The sequence below is a fragment of the Carcharodon carcharias genome, chromosome 17 (assembly GCF_017639515.1).
Source record: "Carcharodon carcharias isolate sCarCar2 chromosome 17, sCarCar2.pri, whole genome shotgun sequence".
NCBI classification, from domain to species: Eukaryota; Metazoa; Chordata; class Chondrichthyes; order Lamniformes; family Lamnidae; genus Carcharodon; species Carcharodon carcharias.
The window spans coordinates 18,416,814-18,442,188 of NC_054483.1; the positions used below are offsets into that span (position 1 = coordinate 18,416,814).

Sequence of the window (25,375 nt, forward strand, 5' to 3'; positions counted from 1 at the left end):
TGAGATGTCACTTTCAAAGGGGAATTGGACATACATTTTAGGGGCTATGAAGAAAGAATGGGGCAGTGGGACTGATCAAATAGTTCTACCCAAAGCCAACACAGACACAATGGGCAAAATAGCCTCCTTCTGTGCTGTCTGAAGCCATCATTCTGTTGCACGGAGGGCATATGGGCATAGAAGTTAGGAGCATGAATAGGACATTCGGCCCCTTCAGCCCGCTTCGCCAGTCAATAAGATCAATGCTGATCTGATTCTGGCCTCAAATCCACTATCCTGCCTCCCTCCAATACCCTTTGACTCTCTTGTTAGTGAAAAATCTGTCTACTTCTTCCTAAAAAAATGTTTAATGACCCTGCCTCCTGTCATGAAGAGATATTAATGTCTATAATGTTATTGGAAATTATTTTTAAAATGGAATTTTAGAGGGGCCTGTGCCTCTGTGTTTGACTGTGTGTTTCTTAATTGGATTAAAGCTAGCTAATCTAGGTGCTTTGATGTTAATTAGATAAACGTAATGAGGATGGAAGGTAAAGCGCAAATTTGCATTTGTTGAATAAAGCATTCAAGAGTGGGAGTAAAATCTTGCACCTAGCTGGGAGACGCTAAGCAACGTGTTTATATTACAAATAAAATTAGTGAAATGAAAATATTATTGTTAGGAGAGGTAACGTTAGAAGCCTAGTGATACAATAGAAAATTTACATTCAAAGGAAAAGTTAGGTACAAACAGAAAGGAGTTTATGTGTGTAAGTCAGAGGCATTTAAGGCCTAACCAGCCTGTAAGCCTCCCACTGTGTACGCAAAGGACCCAAATTGCAATTCATTTTGAATTCGTAAGGTCAAATGTGCTTTGCCTGGTGCCTGTCTAAAGTCTATGGGTTACTTTTGCCTTGGAAATTTACCTGGGAGTGATTAATTTGGGGATTTGTTTAGAAGTTATTATGGTAGTAATTTGTAGACATGCGTATGTGTTTAATTTCTAATTAAGTTAATAATTGTTTAATTTAGTTTTATATAAAAACCTCTTGAGGCTCGATGGTTTTATTCCCGAATTCAGGGCTGCATCTCAAACATTCCAATTGAAAATATAGGTTATGACAGTTGTTCAAGTTTCCCTCTGGGGTTAAACAACTCAGCCTTTACCAACTGCTGTGTCATAACACTTCACCACTCTCTGGGGAAGCGCATACAGGCTAATTACCCTCAGAGAACAGACTTCTCCTCATCTCTGTCTTAAATGGGAGACCCCTTATTTGTAAACTGTGTCCCCTAGTCTCATCTCTCTCACAAGGGGAAATTTCAGCATCCACCCTGTCAAGTCTCCTCAGGATCTTATATGTTTCAATGAGGTCACCTCTCATTCCTCTAAACTCCAATGGATACAGGCTCAACTTATCCAATCTTTCCTCAGCAGCACCTTCCAAACACGCAACCTCTACCATCTAGAAGGACAAGGGGAGCAGATGCTTGGGAACGCCAGTATCTTCAAGTTCCTCTCCAAGCCACATACTATCCTGACTTGGAACTATATCACCATTCCTCCACTGTCGCTGGGTCAAAATCCTGGAACTCTCTTCCTAACAGCACCGTGGGTGTTCCTACAACACATGGACTGCAGCGGTTCAAGAAGGCAGCTCACCACCACCTTCTCAAGGGCACTTAGGGATGGACAATAAGTGCTGGTCTAACCAGCGATGCCCTCATCCCATGAATGAATAAATAAAACATTTGCTTATAAGATAATTGCACCCCCACCCCCCCCACCCCCACATCCCAAGAATCAGTCAAATGAATTTTCCCTCAACTGCTTCTAATGCAACTATGTCCTTGCTTAAATAAGGAGACCAAAACTCTGCACGGTACTCCAGGTGTGGTCTCACCAATACCACCAAGGAGGTGATAAAACCCATATGGGGTACCCAAAACACACTTCCCATTCCCTGCCTTTTGTATTGAAATCATGTTCAATACAATCATCTCCAACACCCAATTTCCCCAGAACCTCGATATGCAGAAATACGCAGTGTTTTCAAGATTGAAAACAGGGTGTGGGAACACTTGGTAATTCAGCAATTGTATACTCTCAGCGTTGGGCTTTAGAAGCCCGTAGCAAAAAGGAAGAGCAGAACGAGGCAAGGATTTTCATTATTTTTTTGGGGGTCTTGGGAATGAATGAGTCAGTGTAGCGAGAGTCCTGGTGTCACTTGAGACTTTAGATTGGTCTGAATGCCCTGTTTTCAATGGAACTTCTCAAGCCATTGGATGCAGTGAGGCCGACATATTTTCTTGGATATGATCTTCGAATAGGGATGATGGACAGTTTCAGAACAGGAAAGACAAATAAAAGAGACCCTTAAAGTTTTGCGCTCCACTCTAAATTCTGCTTATTATGGGTACAAGTACTCAGGACCTTCTGTAACAATCATTGCAGTTGTAGCACAGTTTTTACTTGCTTTAGCTCAGCAGTTTTCTACTTGGCACAGGAAAGAATTCAAAACTGTGTTCTGTAGCAGCAGTGGTCAAAAGAAATAATAACAGTGACTACACTTCAAGAGCCCTTGTTTGGCTGTGAAGGCATCCTGAGGTCATGAAAGTTGCCACATAAATGACATTTTACCTTTTCTTTCTGTGCATTGCCTTTTCTTCCGTAATATCTCACTTACAGCCAGCAATTGGGAAGGCAAATAGTACGTTACCCTTTATGACAAAGGGACTAGAGTCTAAGTGTGAAGAACTTTGACTGCAATTGTATAAGACCATAAGACATAGGAGCAGAAATTAGGCCATTCGGCCCATCGAATCTGCTCCGCCATTCAACCATGGCTGATAAGTTTCTCAACCCCATTTTCCCACCTTCTCCCCGTAACCTTTGATCCCCTTACCAATCAAGAACCTATCCATCTCGGTCTTAAATACACTCAATGTCCTGGCCTCCACAACCTTCTGTGGCAATGAATTCCATAGATTCACCACTCTCTGGCTAAAGAAGTTTCTCCTCATCTCTGTTCTAAAAGGTCTTCCCTTTACTCTGAGGCTGTGCCCTCGGGTCCGAGTCTCTCCTACTAATGGAAACATCTTCCCCATAGGGCGTTAGTGAGGCCACACCTGGAGTACTGTGCACAATTTTGGACTTAACCTCAGGAAGGATATACTTGCCTTTGAGCGGGGAAACAACAAAGATTCACTGGATTGATTCCTGGGATGATGGATTGTCCTATGAGGAGAGATTGAGTAGACTGGTCTGATGTTCCTTGTAGTTTAGAAGAATGGGAGACGATCTCATTGAAACCTATAAAATTCTGAGAGGAGCTTGGTAGGGTAGATGCTGCAGACATTTCCCCTGGCTGAACAGTTAACAACACGAGGTAACAGTCTCAGAGTGAGAGATGAGGAGAAATGTTTTGTGGATCTTCAGAATTGTTCAGCTCTGAGGACTGTGGATGCTCAGTCGCTGAGTGTATTCAAAACAGGGATGCCAAGGAACATGGGTATAGGGTAAGAATAAGAGCCATGATCAAAGTGAATGGCAGAGCAGGCTCAAAGGGCTGAATGGCTTACTCCTGCTGTTATACCTTCCGTTCTAATTAAAGTTAAGATTATCAGTTGTGATAGCTTTTCAGCCAGCGCTGAATTCTTCATGTTACCATGCGCTGTTTTCAAATTTGGCAGCACGAGTCATTTAGGAGTTGGAGGTGATGGGAAGGATCATGATTTCAATACACAAGGCAGGGAACGGGAAGTGTGCAATGGCTGCTTCAAATGAGCTTTCTCACCTTCTCCGCAGGAGAGACTAGAATCTTAGAATGCAGTAGGAGACCATTCAGCTCATCTTGCCTGTGCCATCTCTTTGAAAGAGCTACCTAGTTAGGTAGCTCTGTGATGGTAGGCAGAGGGAATCAAATGGGAAACCACATACTTTGGATACCTTCAGGCCCGGGCAGGGAGGGAGATCTTGCATGCTCCAACTGGGAAGCATTAAAGTAGATGGTAATGATGTTGGTGATATCGGAATGTGCCACTTTGCTTTCCTTGTACACTGTCATGTGGATGTTCAACAGAAGAGGGATGCCCAGAAAAACTACAGGATTTCAACCAAGTGCTGGAGATCCAGAAAGCAGCTGCTAGCAACATGAGTTTTGAAATTTTTAAGAACAGAGAGGAGCAATACTCAAGCCATTTTTGACAGAACTCCCTGCAAACTAGGATAGATTCCATTTCTTGACTTGAACTCTTTGCCCACTCTTGTTGTTGGACCTCATTGCATGTTTTGGCCATGCTACTTGCTAAACTCCAAACCCACCTGTCTTCCCCAATTGTCCCTTTGAGCAGGTGGCAAAGACACACTCCCCCACCAACCAATGCTGGAGGGAGGGAAACAAAGGAACGGGTATGCCCCCGTGGGTTTCTGACGCCCTCTTGCTTTGGATTGCCGTGTGATATGTCAACAGTGATTTCAAACCACATTAAGGATAGTGGCACCATGACAAAAAGAGTGAACCTCTTCTGTGGCATGGGCTATTGGGTTTTAGCCAAAGCCACATTGTGAAGAAATGTGTTGAAGAATATTGCTGCTGGAGCACTGTGGTGCATTAGAACAGGCATCTTTGAAACCACGATAATTAGCAATAGCGTATCAGTGCCGGCACTGTCCTGGTCACTGCAACTCACAGTTGTCCGATGCGGTAGCCAACCAAATAGAGACCAGGCTCTTTCCCACCAGAATGATCATGTTGGATGGGGAGATTGGATTATGATCAGTTATGTAAATTGGGAAAATTCTCACTGGAATTGGAAAGATGAGAGGTGATATGATTGCTCGTTTTAGAATTCCAGAGGGACTCGATAATGTTGTTCATGACGAGCTGCTGCACTTTCCCCAGAACAGTGGAACCAGTGGACCCAGCTATTACTTGAAGGGAAATAAAGGATTAGCTGAAATAAAATTCCATGAGCAATTGGTCAACCTGTGGAACAGGTGAAAGCAGTTAGGGTTGATTCATTCAAATGCCAGGCTTCAGCCAATTCGATTCACTCCATGTGATATCAAGAAATGGCTGAAGGCACTGGATATTGCAAAGGCTATGGGCCCTGACAATATTCTGGCAATGGTACTGAAAACTTGTGCTCCAGAACTTGCCGCGCCCCTAGCCAAGCTGTTCCAGTGCAGCTCCAACACTGGCATCTACCTGGCTATGTGGAAAATTGCCCAGGTATGTCCTGTACACAAGAAGCAGGACAAATCCAACCTGGTCATTTACTGCCCCATCAGCTTACTCTTGATTTTTTAAGTATTCATTTACAGGATGTGGGCATCGCTGCCTAGGCCAGCATTTAATGCCCATTCCTAATTGTCTTGAGAAGGTGGTGGTGAGCTGCCTTCTTGAACCGCTGCAGTCCATGTGGTGTAGGTACACCCAAAGTGCTGTTAGGTAGGGAGTTTCAGGATTTTGACCCAACAACTGTGCTTGTCCTTCTAGATGGTGGTCGTCATGGTTTGGAAGGTGCTGTCTAAGGAGACTTGGTGAATTCCTTCAGTGCATCTTGTAGATGGTATATGCTGCTGCTACTTTGTGTCAGTGGTGGAGTGAGTGAACGTTTGTGGATGTGGTGCTAATCAAGCGGGTTGCTTTGTCCTGGATGGTGTCAAGTTTCTCGAGTGTTGTGGGAGCTGCACTCATCTGGCAAGTGGGGAGTATTCCATCACACTCCTGACTTGTATCTTGTTTGGTAGGCTTTGGGGAGTCAGAAGGTGAGTTACTTGCCACAGTAAAGTGATGGAAGAGGCCATCAACAGTGCTATCAAGAGGCACTTAGTTAGAAATAACCAGATCGCTGATGTTCAGTTTGGGTTTCGCCAGGATCACTCAGCTCCTGACTTCATTACAACCTTGGTTCACACATGGACAAAAAAGCTGTACTCCAGAAGTGAGGTGATGTGTGAGTGACTGCCCTTAACGTCAAGGCAGCATTTGACCGAGCGTGACATCAAGGAGCCCTAGCAAAACTGGAGTCAATGGGAATAAGGGGGAAACCTCAGCTGGCTGGAGTCATACATAGCACAAAGGAAGATGATTGTGGTTGTTGGAGGTCAATAATCTCAGTTCAAGGACATCACTGCTGGAGGTCCTCAGGATAATATCCACGGACCAACTATCTTGAGGTCCATCATAAGGTCAGAAGTGGAGGTGTTTGCTGATGATTGCACAATGTTCATCATCATTCGCCACTCCTCAGATTTTGAAACAGTCTATGTCCAAATGCAGCAAGACCTGGACAATATCCAGTCTTGGGCTGACAAGTGGAAAATAACATTCGAGCCACACAAGTGTCAGGCAATGACCATCTCCAACAAGAGAGAATCTAACCATCAGCCCTTGACATTCAATGGGATTACCATCACTGAATCCCCCACTATCAACATCCTGGGGGTTAACATTGACCAGAAACTGAACTGGACTAACCATATAAATACTGTGGTTACAAGAGCAAGTCAGGGGCTAGGAATAGTGTGGCAAGTAACTTACCTCCTGACTCCCCAAAGCCTGTCCAGCATCTACGAAGCACAAGTCAGAAGTGTGATGGAATATGTCCCACTAGCCTGGGTGAGTGCAGCTCCAACAACACTCACGAAGCTTGACACCATCCAGGACAAAGCGGCCCGCTTCATTGGCACCCCATCCACAAACATTCACTCCGATTTTAACTGAAAATGGGTCTTGAGTGATTTAAAGGATCTCGCCCCAAGTTTCAGCTCAATGACCTTTCATCAGAACTGGAAAACAACCTGGAGATGTCACACATTTTAAACAAGCAAGGAGACAGGGGGATGTGTGGAAAGAAGAAGAGGGAAGGTCTGTGATCAGACAGGAGAGATTAAGTGACAAAAGAAATGATGGGACAAGTAAACAAAAGATGGGTCTAGAGGTTGTGTAAATGGTTACAGTGGAATCAGACAAAATCGTACAGCACTATCCAACAAAATGGGAGCAGCAGCTAGGATTTTTTTGGTTAGCGAATGCTGATAATGGTTCTACTGTTGCCATCTGCACTCTAGACCCATCTTTTGTTTCATTACTTATCCATTAACACCCACTTCTGCCTTGCACCATCATCCCTTTTGTCATTTAATCCCTCCTGCCTTCACCCTGTGACAGATCTTTCCTTGTCTTCTTTCCAACCCTTTCCCTGCTTCTGCTCTTCCTCAAAACATGCTACATCTCTGACTTTTTCCAGTTCTGATCAACGTCATCGACATGAAACCCAAATCCTGTTTGTCTGTTCATAAACACTGCCAGACCTACTGAGTACTTCCAGCATTTTCTGTTTGTATGTTTGGTATATGTTACCTAGTGAGCTTTTGCTAGAGACTCTCCATCTGGTAAGAGGGTGTATGTATAACACTGGAAGCAATGTGTGGTTCATCTGAAAAGCAAACGCAGGCACATCATCACTCTTCTACACCCACAATCCAAAAATAGCAAATCAAATTATTCTGGAAAAAAATACCTTACTTTAGTTTCAAAAAGTAAATGTGAAAAATTTCAGAGGCCAAAAACAGTTCTTTCCTGCCAAGAGTAAAGCAGACATTTAATCTAGTGATTTCTTTCAGTAGAAAATGGGCTTGATGGACCAAATGGTCATCTCCTGTGCTGTAACCATTCGATGAAAACCACCTCTTTAAAACATCAGATATTCCATATGTGTCTGAAGTGACTGGGCGAAAGAACCGCCTTTGTCAATGTGTGGTGTGCCATTGTAAATGAGTTCAAAGCAAACCTTGTCTGGCTAGTGTTACGAACTGTATATTAGCTCTGTTGGAACGCATTTATGAATCTTGCAGAAATACCAAGCCAGAAATCTTCTTCCACCTCACGTAAAATGACACTCCCTGCAATGATCTGAGAAAATCTCTGACTCCCACCCCCTGCATCATTACACTGAAATTGACCACTTGCCCCGCTCATTCTGGATACATCAGATAGATGTGTCATAGACAGGATTGACAGCTTTCAGGATTTCCAACTTCATTGGCAACCCTTAAGATATGCGTCAAGTTTTTTGACCAAAATCGATGATATTCCAAACAACCCCCATCATTACTACTCTGGGGAAGAAAATCCCAACATCATTGGCTGAATATTAGGCTTTTTCTTTACATCTTTTCATCTTGCCTTATTGGAGAAGTACAATTTGGGGAAAGCACGACTATTAAAATAGTTGACTCATCCTTTACAGTTTTTAGTTTATTTTCTTAAGAACATCATAAGCAGAGTCTTATATTTACATCGTCAAATACCAAAGCGCGTAAAATCAGGAGGACGTCAAAACTCTGAAATTTAGCTGTTTGAGTTTAATGGCCACAGACTGTTCAGAGTTGTATCCATTTTTTTTTAGACTCAGCAAGGACCACTTAAAAGTTTGTCTTTATCCTCCTTTGTCTTTTTGTTCTTCCATACGAGAATTTGTCGCATCAAAGTCCATCGCCTACGGGATATCGTTCTATGGTGAGTGAGGTGCTTCAAGATGTATGTTGGGTATAGCTGAGCGAGCCACTGTGCTAATGACGTTTCGACTCATACCCGGCTCTACATTGCTAGGCTCTGGTTCTTCCTGCAGAGGGGTCTCGTACCGCTTATGTATGTGAAGAGTCTGATGTGCTTTGCAGTACCCAACCAGTGGCTGATCATAGTTGTAAAAGGCTGTGATGTTCATGGGCAGTGGAGTCTGTCAGAGAAAGAGAATAGAAGAGAATGTTAGAGTTATTGCAACTGATCTTCTGAGCAGAGATGAGGTTTTGTTTGCAAAAGTAGATGCTTCAAACTGCTTCAGAGCAACGCCTCTAACTGAGGAAGGAGAATCGGGGAATGATTTTGAACACAAGGTGTGGGGGCCTTTTGGCTCATCATTGCCTGTGTCAGCTGTTTGGTAGAGCTACCCAAATCACCGCACTCCCCTAAAAATATCCAAACCGGAACATCAAAAGCGTACAATCCTGTTAGTTACTCGGTGATCACTGCCGGTGCAGAATTTTGAATAAAGGAGCTATGCTGACAGTAACGACACAATGAACACTTCTGTTACCAGTTGGCACAAATGTAAACTCAGAAGAGGAGAGGGTGAGCAAATGGTTTTGAATGAACAACTTCACACAGACAGTTGGTTAATGCGCCCACTGAGGGAGATTGAGTGCTAGTGCTGGATAATTGGGTTTTCGAAGATGCTGTATAGCATAAATAAAGACTTGCATTTATGCTGCACCTTCCATGACCTCACAGTGTCCTGAAGTGATTTACAGCTATTGGAGTACTTTTGAAGTGTAGTCACTGTTGTGCTGTAGGAATCTCAGCGGCCAATTGGCACACAGCAAATTGGAAACAGTTTTTTCTCATGTCATCCAATGTTTATCCAATAGCAAACATTAATAATCTAGTCATTACCTCATTCCTGTTTGTGGGAGCTTGCCATGCACAAGTAGTTATGCACATCACTACAGTGACAACACTTAAAGTACTTCATTGGCTGTCAAGCACTTGGGGGTGTTTTGAGGTCGTGAGAGATGGTGCATCATGCAATTCTTTCCTTTCTTATCTTTACCCTTTGTCTCAGATTCTATAAAATACTTTGTGCAGTAGAGAGATTAAGTGTGCTGCAATAGTTGGAGATGACAAGGCAGTAAGACCAATGATGTACCCTTAGCCCAATCTCATAACGATATTCTGTTTCAAAACCGTCAACCCTTGGGCTTTTGTGGATGTGAATGCGAAACTGGCGTTGAGGTGGAGGGTGGCTTTCTGCTGTGCACTGAAGCCCACAATGTTACACTTTACAACGAGCAGGGGCAGACACACGACTACCAACCTGTTGGTATGAGTGGGGTGGGGATTTATGGATTTTAACTCTGGTCCTAGACAAAAAATGGCACTCACGAAGCTAGAATAAAATTTCAATCAAGGACTGCAATAGAACTGGATAAAAAGAGACAAGGCAGATAAACATCAGCCCAAACTATACCATTAAACTATCCACCATCCTTCACCACAAACCGCTTCAGGCTTTGATTGAAAAAAATTAAATTTTTAAATCTCTCTCTCTCAGAATCACTGAATTACACTTCAATAACAATATACTCCTTCAGCGTAATCTGGCAATTAATGATGTTTTATGAGCTATTAATCTTTTATTGCTAATCTAAGCATTCATGCGTATCATCTAGTGTCTGTCATCTTTAATTAGACATGCCAACTGATTTTTCAATTAAAATCTAATTGACGTTTGAGTTTTAATTGCATTTTTACTTTGCTTATCAGTCTAACGGCAACAGGAAAAAAGATCAGACCTTGTTGTATTCAAAGAGGGAACACACATGATGTTAACCACTTAAATGTCCTTACATATTCTTAAAAAAACGAAAGCAAATTCTTCTGTGGCTTCACCCATCCCCATCCCTGTAACCTACTCCATGCTTACAAACCTCTGAGATTGTTTTGTTCCACCATTTCTGGCCCCTTGAGCAGCCCTCATTTTAATTGCTTCACTTTTGGTGGTTGTGCCTTCAGTTGCCCAAGTCCCAAGCTCTGGAATTCCCTGCATAAACCAATCTGTCTGTCAACCTTGCTTTCCTCCTTTAAGATGTCCCTTAAAAACCTATTTCTTCAACCAACTCATTGGTTACTGATCTGGATGTCTCCTTATGTCAAACTGTGTTTGGTAATGCTCCTGTGAAGTGCCTTGGAATGTTACACTCACCTTAGAGTTGCTCTATAAATGCAAGTTATTGTTATCTGGTAGAAATCCATCTTGGGCAGTGCTTAAAGTGGGTGGTATTTATTCGATAGCTTGTTATGTTTCCCTGTCCGGTATTCAGACCTATTGCAGTCTGTGCTGTTGGAACTAGAGCAGGCAATTAGGAAGGCTCATAGTATGTTAGCCTCTATTTCAAGAGTTTGGGGTATACAAGCAAAAAGTAGGCCATTTAGCCTGCAATTATATAGCGTTTTGCTGAGACCACAGCTTGATTATTCTGTACTGTTTTCACCTCCTTACCTAAGGAAAGAAATACTTGCCTTGAAGGAGGTGCAATGAAGGTTCACGAAGTTGCTCCTGGGATGAGAGGATTGTCATATGAGAAGTGATGGATAGAATGGGCCTATATTCTCTAGAGTTTAGATGAATGAGAGGTGCTCTCACTGAGACATAACATTCTTAGCATTGATCCAGTCAAGCTCTCTGATACAGTTTTTATTTTGGATTTCCAGCATCCGCAGTATTTTGCTTTTTCCCTGAGAGACTGTTTTCCCTGGCTTGATAGTCTTGAACTCGGGTGTCATGGTCTTGGGATTAAGGGGTTAGCCATTTAGGGACTGAGATGAGGAGAAATTTCTTGACTCAGAGGATTGTGAATCTTTGGAATTCTCTATCCCAGAGAGCTGTGGATACTCTGTCATTTAATACATTGTTACAGAGATTGATACATTTTTGGATACCAAGGAATTAAGGAATCAGGATTGGGTGGACAAGTGGAGTTGATGCAAAAGATCCATTGTGGTCTTACTGATAAGCAGGGCAGTCTCAAGGGGCTGAACGGCCTAATTCTCATATTTCCAATGTTTTCATGTTCTAAGTGTTTATGCTGCTCCCTCTTAAATGGTGTGATTGGCTTGACTTCAGTTGCCACTTGTAGTATGTCTTTCCTCTTCTAAAGACCCTTTGTGTGAAATAAGTCTCTTTATCTCCCTCTTCATTCTTCTAGTGCTGACACAGAGCAAACACTACTTTGGCAATGATGGACCTTTCAGTTCTGAAGAAGAGTTATATTCAACCTGAAACGTTAACTACGTTCCTCTCTCCATAGGCCAGGATCTTCGGGTCAGCGAGCGGGGGGGTGGGGCCTGCTCGCCGATGCGTAATATGATGCGCGGTGATGTCAGGCGGGCGTCCCAATGTCACCGCGCGTAATTCTGACCCGGGTAGCAGAGTTGGCTGCGCGCCCACCGAATTGTCAAAGACCTATTAAGGCCATTTAAGAACTAATTAAAGTGATTAACTGAACTGCCTGTCCAACCTGAAAGTTGCCTACTACCCGCCCCCCCTGCCCCCGGCCGCACAGGGAGCACTCACCGCTTCCGGGTGTGTGTCACGCTGGGCCCGCCCACGTAAAATGGCGGCGCGCTGCCGCTTGCTGGTGGCACCCTGCCCCGCCCGCACCCTTGCCCGCTCCTGCCCAAACCCCTCGGACGGGGAGAAAATTCTCCCCATAGTTGCTGCCAGACCTGCTGAGTATTTCCATTTCTATCAGCGGGAATGACCTTTCATTATTTATTCTCTCAAGCCCTTTCATCATTTTCAACACTACATTTGAATCCTCCCCTTAACATTTCTGCACCACAGAAAACGTAGGTTTTCAAAATATCTTTATGGCTGCATTCTCTGATCTTCAATTGCTTCCCAGTGAACCCATCTGGGTCCTTTTCTTTGCCTCTGACATCCTCTTTCTATGGTTTCCCTCAAACCGTACACATAGTTCTTTCACTGACATTGTGGGCTGAAGCAAAAATATTGCAGTGCAAAGCAAGAGATTATGACACTTCAGACTCCAGCAGTACAGTGTCTAAAAGTGAGGTTGTGATTAAATAAGATTTGGAGAAAGGAGGTAACCAAAGAGTAACTTTGCTTGCCATAACCACGACTCTGTCAAAAGGAAACACTGACTTAAGCTCAAACGAGGGATGAACAGACTGCTTAGACTCACTGACTTGACGCAGGCAGTGGGTGAACGTGGCCGGTTCTGCTAGCAAATTCGGGCCTTTGAAGGCGCGTTATTATAACGCGGCTGGACTGAGCAAGCTTTGGCGGCGCCATTTTGGATGAGACGTTAAACCGAGATCCCATCCGCCTTCTCGTAGCACAACGCAAATGAAAAATGGGGCAGTGCTGCTGGCGTCTTGACTAATATCATCCCTCAACTAACACCCCCCCCAAAAAAAAAACTGATGGCCTGGGCATCTACTTTGTTGCTGTGTGTGGGAGCTTGCTGTGCGCAATTCGACAGATACATTTCCCACATTACAACGGTAGCTGCACTGCGCAAGCATTTAATTGGCTCGAAAGCATACCACACGGACTGCAGCGGTTCAAAAAAGGCAGCTCACCGCCACCTCAAGGGTAATTCGGGATGGGCAATAAATGCTGGCTCAGCCAGCAACCTGCACATCTCATGGAAGAAAAAGTATTTTGAGACGTCTGGTGGTCACGAAAAGTGCCACATAAATCTGAGTCTTTTTGATAGCAACAGTAGCTAAACTTTAATGGTAGTTCACTGGCAATAAAGTAATTTGGGGCATGCGTTGTTTGGGAAAGGTACTGTGTAAATAAATGTAAGTCCATCTCTTTTTTCTTGGAAGACAATCTATCAGGGGCGGAGTTTTACAGCCCCTCCCCGCCGGTGGGATCATCGGGCCCTGCCGAAGCCAATGAACTTTTAAAGGCGGTCGCTGCAATTTTCTGGCTCCGCCCCCAGCCATGACGTAAAATTCCGCCCCACATTTTCCTGTGATGCCCTCTGTTCAAACCAAAATGGCTGCAACCAGAGGACAGTGTATAATGCTTCTTATCTCCGATGTTGTATATCACTCTGGGTGCTTGGGACTCGAGTCTTTCTGCACTGGCCAAGCTTCTTGCCGTGGCCGAATTGCTCAAAGTGGAACAGCGTTGGGTCGGCAAGCGGGGATAAGTCACCCTTGCTTACTGTGTCCGCAATGTTAACAATACATTGCAAGCCAAGACCGAGAAGGTTGAAGGAGAAGGAATGTATTTTTCATTTTTAAGCAAATCCTATTTTGATCCATTCGGCATTGCTGCAGGATTTACAATGTGCTCCATGGGACTCCTTGGTTATCATTTCATAACAATATAATAAATCACACCTGATCCCGAGGGACAATTGGATGTGATTTTTCGGTGAAGATGCCCGATTTCAATTAGCCACGAGTCAGCACGTTAAGCTGAATGTGACAGCACTCCAAAACTGGTCACGTTCTTCAGGAGTGTATTTTAATAATTGGTTTAAGAATAAAAGAAATGCTCGCTTGGGAATGTAATGGATGCTGAAATAATTCAATTAAATAAAATCTCTCTGGACAGTTTGAAATATTCTACAAAGATAAATTTCAACCGACAAATCAAGCACAGCTTCAGATAAATTCACCATGCGAAGCTGCAACTTGAGACTGCTACAGCGAGCGTCCTGTTTTTACACAGAGCAGCGACAGGGAGAGTTGAGTGGGGCTCAGTGCCGGTTTGGGCATCTACAGGTGCACCACCTCCGGGGAGGAGAACAGCGCCAGGATGAGAGGTTTTCTGTCCGAAAGGACTTGGACCCAAAACATGATCAGCACAGGTTGAACGGAGCCACCAGCCACACCTGCCGCCCACTGGTCAGGGATTGGACACTGGTGGGTGCTTCATGCCAGGACTTCAGGGTCAGCTCAAACGTAGGCAAGCAATTGGCGTCACTTTTGCCTACCGACTATAAGGCCTGAATTTCTCTCTCGTCGGGTGGGCTCGGGGCGCTCGGGGAGCTGCCCGCCGCCCGCGATGGGCTCCGCACCGCGATTTAACGCGGCTGTATGGATTGCGAGCGGCGTTGGTGAGCGCTGTGTGGGTTGGGGGGGAAGGAGGGACTGTGTCACATGAGATGGGACATGTTTTTCATGTCAAAATAAAGGTTTTATTTAGTTAGTATTAGATTTTGGAAACCTCATCCCGCTCGTGGATGAGGTTTCCTAAAAAACGCCAAGGCCGTTTGGCCTTTTCGCCTGCCCCACCGACCAATCAGGTTGGAGGGGCAGCGTAAATTTGAAGTTAATTGGTTCGATAATGGCCTTAATAGACCTTACAATTATCGGCGGGCGCTCAGACACCTCTGGCACGTGCCCGCCAAACGAAATATCGTGGAGGTGAGCGGTGGAGTCGGGACACACGCCCGACGCCAACGTGTGTGGTATTACGTTCGGGCTTGTCAGGCGCACGCTGAAGGCAAACTTCTGGCCGAAGGATTATGCACTTGGGAGGAGTTTATTTAGCCAAGACTGGGAACGGGTTACCAGGGAGGATGTTGACATCCTGGCCCTTGAAAACAAGGCTCTTATACCTTTGAATTGTTTCCCTTCACCTTCTTTGAAGAAGTTGGACTTGACCTGGTTCTTTTTAATCTGGTGCTGTCATGCTATTGGGTTGGAATTTTGATTGTACCATCTCAAAAAAGTTGAGTGCATCAAAATTCCTGGTATGCATCAATCCCGTTTCATCAGCCAAAGTGGTGGGACATTTTTCTTCAGCTTTTAGCAGTTTGGCTCAGGTGTGCTTTAAAGTTATTTCAACTAGAAGATGAATGTCAAAAACATTATTGGACAAAATGTATTATTTTTTTTGAAGCAGTGAAATGTCTGTGTTTCTGTGGAGAGTGATGTTCAATGTGTTCTTTCACTTGAGAAAGTCTATTAAACTAAGAGGAAGGTTATCCTTAGAGTAAATTAATTTCAGGATTGAGCCACTAATCACCCGTGTTACGTTGATAGTTAGATCAGCCTCGTGTCATACGATTATTCTATGCGTTTTGATGTGGGTTTTCATGCTGATGTTAAGTGCAAACATTCTAATTACTAACACTTGTTATTGGGATTGGGAGTGGGAGTCAGTAAGGTGCACACATCTTTTTTCATCTTAATTTGAGTTTTTTTTTCGAAATCAAAACAAACAGGTTAAATTTTGAATCCTCTAATTATCCCATAGGTTTTGTTGCTCGTAATTAAAATGTTTTTCACAATTTTGAAACATCCAGGTACCATTTAGAAAACAACAGATTCAATGGTTGCACAAAGATTGGTCACACCCAAAGCTGCTGGGCATGGGATTTTGTTCCCTTCCCTGTTACCTCAGGACTTGCTCTTTTCATAAAAGAAGTCAACTAGTCAGCTAACCCTCATATTTCACCTGCAAGCTGTGAGAAATATTATTTTTTTCCTTTCAGGCTTCTGCCAAACTCCTATTCAACAGTGACTCCAGGGCAGAACCCTTCCACCTCTCAAACCCCAGCAACCTAACTCTGTTCTATTAAATTCAGTGGCCATTTGGAGGACCACAAAAGTACAAGACTATCTATATTAGTGCCATAGGGCTCCCATCCCTCCTCCCTACTATTGCTAAATGGTGGGTAGCTCTCTCTAGCTGGTCCATCTTGGTTTACAGCCTTGCTGTGTCCTCTAAGTACTTAAAGACTGTACAGGATAGAGGAAAATGTACAGATAAACAAATTTACAGAAACAAAGGCCATTGATCTATGGTTATTCATGGAATAACAGACATTGTTGTGGGATTCAATCACTAAAGTGCCAGCAGAAATATACCAGACTTCCATCAATAAAAATAGAAATTAACTTATTCAGTCAATGTAAATCAGTCAGTCTGATGTTATAAGCAGCATTAATATTTAAATGCATCAACTTCTCTGACTCAGGGCACGAGATCTATGAGTAATATATTAAACATGATGCTTATGAAGTAAACAGGGGCAGCATTTGGGGTGCTACAAGTGGCCTTAGTAATGTGTGATCTGGAAAGAAAATGTCAGCCAGTTTCCTGATCCAGTGAACCCCTTGCTGGTCAGAGAATCTATATGCCGGTAGGATGGAATGGAGCGTTCCAACCGCATTCCTGGCCAACCTCCCATCATCCACCGTCTGTAAACTTGAGGTCATCTAGAATTCTGTTGCCTGTGTCCTAACGCACACCAAATCCCTTTTATCCATCACCTCTGAGCTCGCTGGTCCAGCCTTGATTCCAAAAAATTCCATCCTTGATTTTAAACCTCTCCATGGCCTCACTGCTCCCTGTCTCTGTAACATCCTCCAGCTTCACAACCCTCAGAAATTTATGCATCCTCCAATTCTGGCCTCTTGTGGGTGTGCCTGCTCAGGCCCTAAGCTCTTGAATTTCCTCCCTAAAACTCTGCACCTCTCTATATCTCTCTATCCTCCTTTAAGGCACTCCTTAAAACCCACCTCCTTGGCCATGCTTTTGATAGTCTGTCCTCATATCTCCTTCTGATGCCTAGTATCAAACTTGGCTTGACATCCTTCCTGTGAAGTGCATTGGGACATTTTACTAAATAAATGCTCCCAAGAGATGAGCAGGCAATTAAATCTCCCATGCTGACCATCGATGGCTATAAAAGTAACCACCATGGATGGGGCAAGTAAAGTGGACAAAATAAAATCTGCCTCAAAAACTCAATTACATGCCCAATGTAGGTATATAGTAACTCAATAATTCTTGAAATGATTCAATACCATAACCTTCCTGAGGACTCAAGGGCTTGTCAAAGATGGTAATGCTTCTCCATGATCTATTACCTAGTTACGGTCTGAGCTCGCTTCTTTTTATCTTCTGCTCATGATGATGCGATAGGTTAATGCTGAGAGCGGAATATTTCCCAACTTTGAGTTGCAAAGGTCAGAGAGTTAGAGGTCAAAGGTCAGAGGGCTCCTTTTAAAATCTATGGAAAATTTCTCTTTGCACCAACTTGTTGATTTGTGGAAAATAACTGTTGGTTGTACTCTGGTCACTGATGCTGCATTATTGAATTCCACTCCAGGACTGAGGTTGATAACCTACTCCAGCACAGTATTATGGAAGTGCTGCTTTATTGGATGTGTTGTCCTAGAGTTGCGATATTAAGGATCCTTGCATTTGCAGAGAGCAGGCATTCTCATATCATTGGGTCAAATTGAATTCAAACTCAGGCTCCAGTTGTGAAAATGTTGAGCTGTTTAACTTAGTGCATATGTCTCTCCGTTACCCTTTTGGGCTTTCCTAGGCCCTTGAGCATGACCTCTATTTTTACTCCATCATTGATGGCTGTGCCTCCAATCACTTGACACCATGCAGGGCAAAGCAGCTAGTTTGATTGGCACACCATCCACAAACAATCATACCCTCCACCACCGACACACAGTAGCAGCAGTGTGTGCCATCTACAAGACGCACTTCAGAAACTCACCAAGGCTCCTTAGGCAGCACCTTCCAAACCCACGACCACTACGATCTGGAAGGAGAAGGGCAGCCAATACAAAGGAACACCACCGCCTGGAAGTTCCTCTCCAAGCCACTCACCATCCTGACTTGGAAATATATCTCTGTTCCTTCACTGTCGCTGGGTCAAGATCCTGGAACTCCCTCCCTAACAGTACTGTGGGTGTACCTACACCACCTGGACTGCCATGGTTCAAGAAGGCAGCCCACCACCACCTTCTCAACGGCAACTAGGGATGAGCAATAAATGCTGGCCTAGCCAGCGATGCCCACGTCCCATCAATGAATTTAAAAAAACACTCTGATTTGCCAGCTCCCTTTCCTTTTTTTTAAAACTCCTCCCGATAGCTCATCTCTTTGGTCGTGATTTGGAGCACACCTCCTTATCACTTATTCTTTGGCTCTGTTCTCCATTGTCTGTTTTGTTGCCCTACACATCTCAGTGAAGAGCTTCAGTGGCTTTTTACACATTAAAGGAGCGAGTGCAAAATGTCATCCTGTCATCCAATCTATGCCGATATCTCAACTCTAACTTAGATCCACTGTTCCATTTTCCCCATTGCTGTGCTCAGCTTCAGTCGAAACAGAAAAATCAAACAGCGGCAGGGAGTTGAAGGCAGTAACTCTTGATCTCTGTGTGTGTTAGCGAAAGAACTTGGTTGAACAAATGCTTCCTAATTTGGTACGAGGCCAGCTGTTATCTATTAATGAGCTCTGGGGATCAACCATGACGTGTGGCATCCAAACAGTTTTTCCAAATAAACTGCGCAGTTGGTCAGTCTGTTTTCATGAGAAAGTTAACCAGTAGTAGCATCTCCATTGTTCTTCCTTGATGCCCCTTAGTAAATACATTGTCCAGTGTTAATGCATTGTCCCGCTAATGTTGCAAATGCTGTGACAATTGAGTGTATGCTCTCGTTGTGATTAAGAGCATCAGACGCTAACTGGGGGAAGGTCAGGGCACACATGCAAGAACTAGTTTCCACCTGTGGGTTTGGTGCAGTGCAAAAGGGTGAAGGAAGTCGTCTGCTCTTCTATTAGACAGGATTTTGTTAATCAACCAATGTTGAAGACAGACTGGCCCCAACTTCCTCCTTTACCAGAAAAATATTCAGCGAATGAATAACACAGAGTAGGAACAGCTTGGCTTTGAAACACAAAATGACTTATTTGATCTCAGTTGAGGCTGTTGAAGCTGTACAGTGTTGAAGACTTACACATGACCTTGGAGCCTCTGGCCAAGTGCTCAAACACACGGGGTTCATACCATTGATAACTCACCTGTGATGCGAGCTGGAACGAGCACAGGCATGTGCATCTTAATGATCATGTTTTCCTATTGTGCCCCAGCATCAAACAGCCTGCTGTAATTTGGTAACTAGGCTTGCCTGTGGTGATCATCTAAACAGGGTATTGCAATAGAGTCACCACCTTAATTTAGACAGCCTTCACTGTCAGGTCCTTTCCTTTCTCCTGCTCAGTAGCTCAATGGATAGACACTCTCCCCTCGGAGTCAAAAGGAGAAGTCGCCCTTCATGGACTTGAGTACAAAAATTTAGGCTGACACTCAAATGTAGTACTGAGAGAATGCGGCTGTGATTTGGATGAGGCACTAAACTCAGTGTCCATCTGCCCCCTGGGTGGACTAAAATATGGCATGCTGCTATTTCGAAGATGGGCAGAGAAGTTATCCCTGTTTCTCTGGCCAAAATTTAGCCCTCGATCAACTGAAACAGATTATCTGGTCATTCTCACATTGCTGCTGTTTGTGGGAGCTTGCTGTGTGTAAATTGGCTGCTGCGTTTCCTACATTACAACAGTGATTACACTTCAAAGTATTTAAATTGGCTGTAAAGTGCTGAGGGACATCCTGAGGTCATGAAAGGCATTTTATAAATGCATATCATACTTCCTACTGCAACCTACGGATTATATTCTGTAGCAAGTACCTGAATGAATATTCCATCCAATATCAGTGTTGGCAGAGGCTAACTTTAACTTCCATAATTTAATTAATCATTTCCTGCTAGGTGACTTGCTTTGAAGACCTCATTGATTCTGCTGGATTCTTTACTAATAATAATTCAGATTTAGGAATATCTGAATTAGTCGAAGTTGTCTATTGTTAACTTTTGTCTCCACTGGGACCTGCCTGTGACTGGAATGGTTAAGTAACCATTAATAGCTTTCGACATCAAACACAGGCAGCTCAGCTACACAGATCTAGGAGCACTGGTTGGGCTACGATATTTCAGGGAGCTGGAACTACTCCACCACAAAATGGAATTGCAATGCATGTAGAGAATAATATAAAAATACAGAGACTCAAGGAAAACACCGACTGTGAAATCTCTCCTGACATCAAATGTGTTTATCAAGCCAGGCAAATAATTGACTTCAGGCCATGACATGAGCACAGTGACCTGATTATGGCTTGCATGTTAACTACTTAAACATTCCAGCCTTTAAAAAAAATACTGTTGGATGTCAGGGGAGCTCTGCTGGTTGACTGCCTTCCCGTCGAATCCCAGCAGCGTTACAATTAACCGATTTGCTCCTGTTGCGAAAGCAGAAATGTTGGGGGCAGGGATGCAAGTCCAGTTATGAGAACTCTATTTCGTTCCATGGAAATGATTCATGTTTCTAAAGATGCAGAATTGCACCAGCATTTTTACATACATTGTAGGATTGAGGTTTAAGTTGCATAGGACCCACAGAGGATATATGGCACAGAAATGGGCCATTTGGCCCAACCAATTCATTCTTGTGTTTATGCTGCACTTGAACCTCCTCCCATCTTTCCTCGCCTAAATCTATTAGTGTAACCCTCCATTCCATTCTCCCTCATATGCATATCTAGCCTCCCTTTAAAAGCAAGTATTTTCTGTAGAACAATGGATAGGAGACTTGAGCTAATCTAATCAAGAGCTATGATTGTTTATGCATACAATAATGGACAGCACAGAATGAGTTGCAAGTCAGTATTTAATTGAAGGGTTTGCATTATGTCAAACTGAAATTGAGACCTTCAGAATAGCTTGCAATCAATCCATGTACTTCAGATTTCCCTTTTAAAAAGATGAATCCCACCATGAAACCAAGATAATTCTTTCAAAAATCCCTTGTCTTCTTTCTTTAAAAAAGACACCAATTTTTGGGATGTCAGATCACTGACACAGTTGGCATTTCATTGTCCATCCTTGATTGGCTTGCTTGACCTCTTCAGAGGATAGGTAGGAGTCGACCACATTGGCATGGGACTGGAGTCACATTTAAGTCTAGACTGGGTATAGACAGCACATATCCTTCACTAAAGTATATGAGTGGACTTGTGTATTGTCAGGGGCACTGTAGAAAGAGTACGAAGGAGTTGGATTGACATGCACAGTCGTCATTGAATGTCTTATTTCTGACTGAAGGCTTTTGATTTCAGGGGTTGGGCTTGTTTTACAAGCTTCCCAGTGCTTCTGTCTCCTGTTGACACTCCCATCCAACACTACAGGATAAAGGAGAGCAACAGAAAGAGCATGTCTTGGATTTTGCAGTCAGAATAATGGTGAGGCTATTGTCGCTCACTGTTACTAAGGAATAAAATGAACAGCAACTTCTGGTGTCCGCGCATGCGCAGTTAAACAAGGAAATTGCTGTTGGAGTTTCCCTGCCCCTCCACAAACTTTGCTACATCTCATTAAGGGACTGGCAATTAAAGTACATGAAAGGCTTAAAGCTGTGGCACTTAGACATTAAGCACATCAGAATAAGTTAGACTGGTGCATTTGGGAGTCAGGTGAAATACTCATAATGTAGTAAATTTTAATTACTGCCAAATAATCTCTCTGCAACTGAAAATTTACCTTTACAATTTTAGATACACATTCCTGCAGATTTTAATTACTGTTAAAGATTTAAAAGAAAATGTGTATTGATGTAATTTTTTCACTTTTTGCCTATTCTTTCTCTCCCTCTCAATATCCCATCTTTCTTTCCCTCTCTTTATTTTACTTTCTGGGTGTAGTTTTACATTGAATTAAATATTCAAATTAATACTTCTTGGTTCAAATTCTGCATGCCTGCGTGACAATTCTTCAATCTGATTGGTTGAGTAAACATGCTGCTGCTTACCATACTTAAATACAACATAGTTCCCCTGAGAGGGAGCCACCCTCTTAAACCAAGGCCTCTTTCAAATTGATGTAAAAGATCCCATTGTACTAATCGCAGAAGACCAAGGGAGTTCTTCTTGCTGTCCTGGCCAATATATATCCCCTGACCAATATCACTGGATGAGGTTATCTGGTTATTATCACATTGTTTGTGACAGCTTGATGTGTAAAATTAGCTTTGGCATTTCGTACATGATAACAGTGACTACATAAAACAATTGGCTGCAAAGTGCATCGCGATGCCATGAAGTTGTGAAAGGTGCTGCATAAATGCAAATCAATCAAAAATGTCTGGGGCCGAATGGCCTGTTTCTGGGCTTTAACATTCAATGCAATTCAGATAGCCTGTCAAAGCTCACTGTCCAGAAACACAGGTAAAGTGAGTTCCGGAGGTCTCCGAGGACTTGTACTATCAGAAACTGTCAGGAGAAAATTGGGGTGCAAAGAGTCATTGAGTTGAATTCTGAAAATGTTGGATAAGTCATGCTAATAGGAAGAATAGATAACATTTCAGTTGCTGGGCACTGAACTCATAAGTTTCAAAGGTTGCACTTTGCATTCATTTGTACACCCACTGACTGAATTATTTTGATTGAGTATGTGTAACTGTGACTCGTTTCCAAGGTGACTAAAACACTGGTGCTGTTAATGTTGAATTGCTCATCAGCCAACTTATCTTTTATTGAACCTCCTCCCCCCATCCCAGATAATCCGTGAAAACAGCACAGGTTACCTTGCAGTGAATGCTGCACTGTGGTTTGCCTGCATTCTGTCTGTATTTTCTTAATTGGCCTCCTTCAAGAATTGGGAGCAATTTCCCAAGATGCGCAGGACTGACAAGGATGAATGGTGTGCTAAATACCTAGCCCTTGTAAATATTGACCACGTGTTCCTATCAAAAGCACTGCAAGAAATGACACAACACTTCTGACCCTGCATTAATTAATATTATCGAGGAGATAATATTTCCTGACCTTCTGTGTCAGATGCTCTTTTGCTTGCTTGCTGCATTATTTCGTCCTGGTGAAGGCAATAATGTTATGCTCGACGGCAAGTCTCTCACATTTAGCCAGGGAGACTGTGCATCTCAAAGGCAGACAGGAAGAAAATTAATTTTATTTAATCACCAAATTTATTGGTTTGGTCTGTGGCTTGTGGCACATTAGAAAGTCTGCTTCTCGTTTCGCCTGCTTCCTCTTTTCACAAGTGTTTGCGCGAGATGAGGAAACGTGCCATTGAGGGAAGCCCCTAAACCTCCACTCTACACAAAATCTAACATCACGCGAGCAATTCACAAGGAACTCAACTGTCATATCTGTCCCATCTTGGAGCCAAAGGCACCGGCCCTGTGGTTCCGGAACTTTCTGTTTGGTTTGCGGTTTTATTTTGTTTTTCACATGGAGACTTCTCAATTTGAAATGCTTTCATTTGGGAATTAAATCAAGAGTGAAGAAGTGTACCTAGATCTCCTCTGCTGCCTCACTCCTATTACTGTCGCAGGTGTAGCAAACAAGGAAAAATCTGAATGTTCCACTTGCTTTGACATTATGCCAACTGTGGATAAAAACACCCAGATCATTTCAAATTACTTCATTGGAGAGGTGGTGCGTTTAGGCACGATGTTTGCAGGTCAACCTAAATGCTGAAAGAGTTAGTGAAAAATACTCCATTTGTTTCTGAGCAAGATTGATAGCTTTCAATTATGATATTGAAAGGGTTCGTTTTTTTTCTGAATTTTATGTTAGCCAAGGTGAAGATTTTTTCTGCTGGGGAATGATCAAAGTGACACGCCAATTTATTCTCACTTGGCGTTGAATGGGAAGCTGAATACAAATTGGCAAAAAAATGAGTGTTTCATGGGATGGAAGGCTCATTTGGTTAAAGTTTTTAATTCATGCTGACTGCGTAACAACAGCCACTGCTTTTGCACATTTGTGAAGCACTTTGGGAGGCGTTCTAAAGCAATGGATGCACAACTGTGTTTTTATCTTTGTCTCTTTTTCTAGTTTGGGCTGCCAGGAGTGGTTTGTTATTAGTTAGGCCAAATTTTGCAGGCTGCTGTTGTGCGACATGGAGTCAGTCTTCAGCTGAGAAACAGGCCATTTAGCCCGTTGATCTATGCTCTGAGCAAACCTTTTCCTAATCTTCTTCATTAAACTCTATCAGCATGTTCTTCTATGCCTCATGTGCTGAAGTGACTATCCAACATTGTTGGCCCCTAGTTTTACTTACCTTCTCAAGTGGAAGCATTTTCTCCACGTCAACCCTATCAAATCTTTTGGTTGTTTTAAAGGCATCTATTTTGTTTTTACATCCTTTTCAAATTTGGAAACTATTTTGGGATGCATGTAATGGTATTTTCTTGCTAGTTGGGCAAACTTTGTGGGCTTCAGATCTCTCAATAGTTGTTCTTGGTGTTTGTCTGTGACTGTGATGAAATCCCAGGACGGTGAAAGTCACCCCAAGCATGATAACAGGTCCAAGTTGATGATCCTTCATCTGCCTTGACCCAGAAGCAATATTGCTGTGCGCCTCATTTGTAGCCTCACTAAAAAAATAAATAGTAACTATTTTCTTTATCTCTCACTAACAAGGTTGGCTGGGTTTGAAACCTTGAAACAAGGGCACACAAGAACATAAGGAATAAAAGCAGCAATAGGCATTCATCCCTTTGAGTCTGCTCCACCATTCAATAAGATCATGGCTGATCTGATTGTGGTCTCAACTCCACTTTTCTGCCTGCACCCCCCTCCTCCCATAATTCTTAACTCCCATGTTGATCAAAAGTATGTCTAGCTCAGCCTTGAACATACTCAGTGACCGAGCCTTCACTGCTTTCTGCGTTAAAACTCCAAAGATGGTCCACCCTCTGAGAGAAGAAATTTCTCCTGAAGTCCATCTTAAATGGGAGACCGCTTATCCTGAAACTTCTAATTTTAGATTCCCCCACAAGGGAAAAAATCCTCTCAGCATCTAACCTACCTCAGAATCTTATACGTTTTGGTAAGACCACCTCTTATTCTTTTGAACTCCAATGGGCGTGGGCCCAACCTGCTCAACCTTTCTGCATAAGACAACTCTTAGATCCCAGGAGTCAATCCAATGAAACATTCTCTGAGTAT

General features: G+C 43.2%; 1 protein-coding gene across 2 annotated transcripts in view; it reads right to left on the reverse strand.

Annotated features, from left to right (window-relative positions):
• Positions 1-8,336: 8,336 nt before the first annotated feature.
• The window catches only part of LOC121289941 (leucine-rich repeat transmembrane neuronal protein 4-like), a 345,090-nt gene continuing 328,051 nt past the window's right edge, over positions 8,337-25,375 (reverse strand). For both annotated transcript variants that reach the window (XM_041209948.1, XM_041209949.1), the window contains one exon: positions 8,337-8,727. In XM_041209948.1, coding sequence (XP_041065882.1) covers positions 8,503-8,727 — 225 coding nt within the window. In that variant the 3' untranslated portion in view covers positions 8,337-8,502. The remainder of the gene's footprint in view (positions 8,728-25,375) is intronic.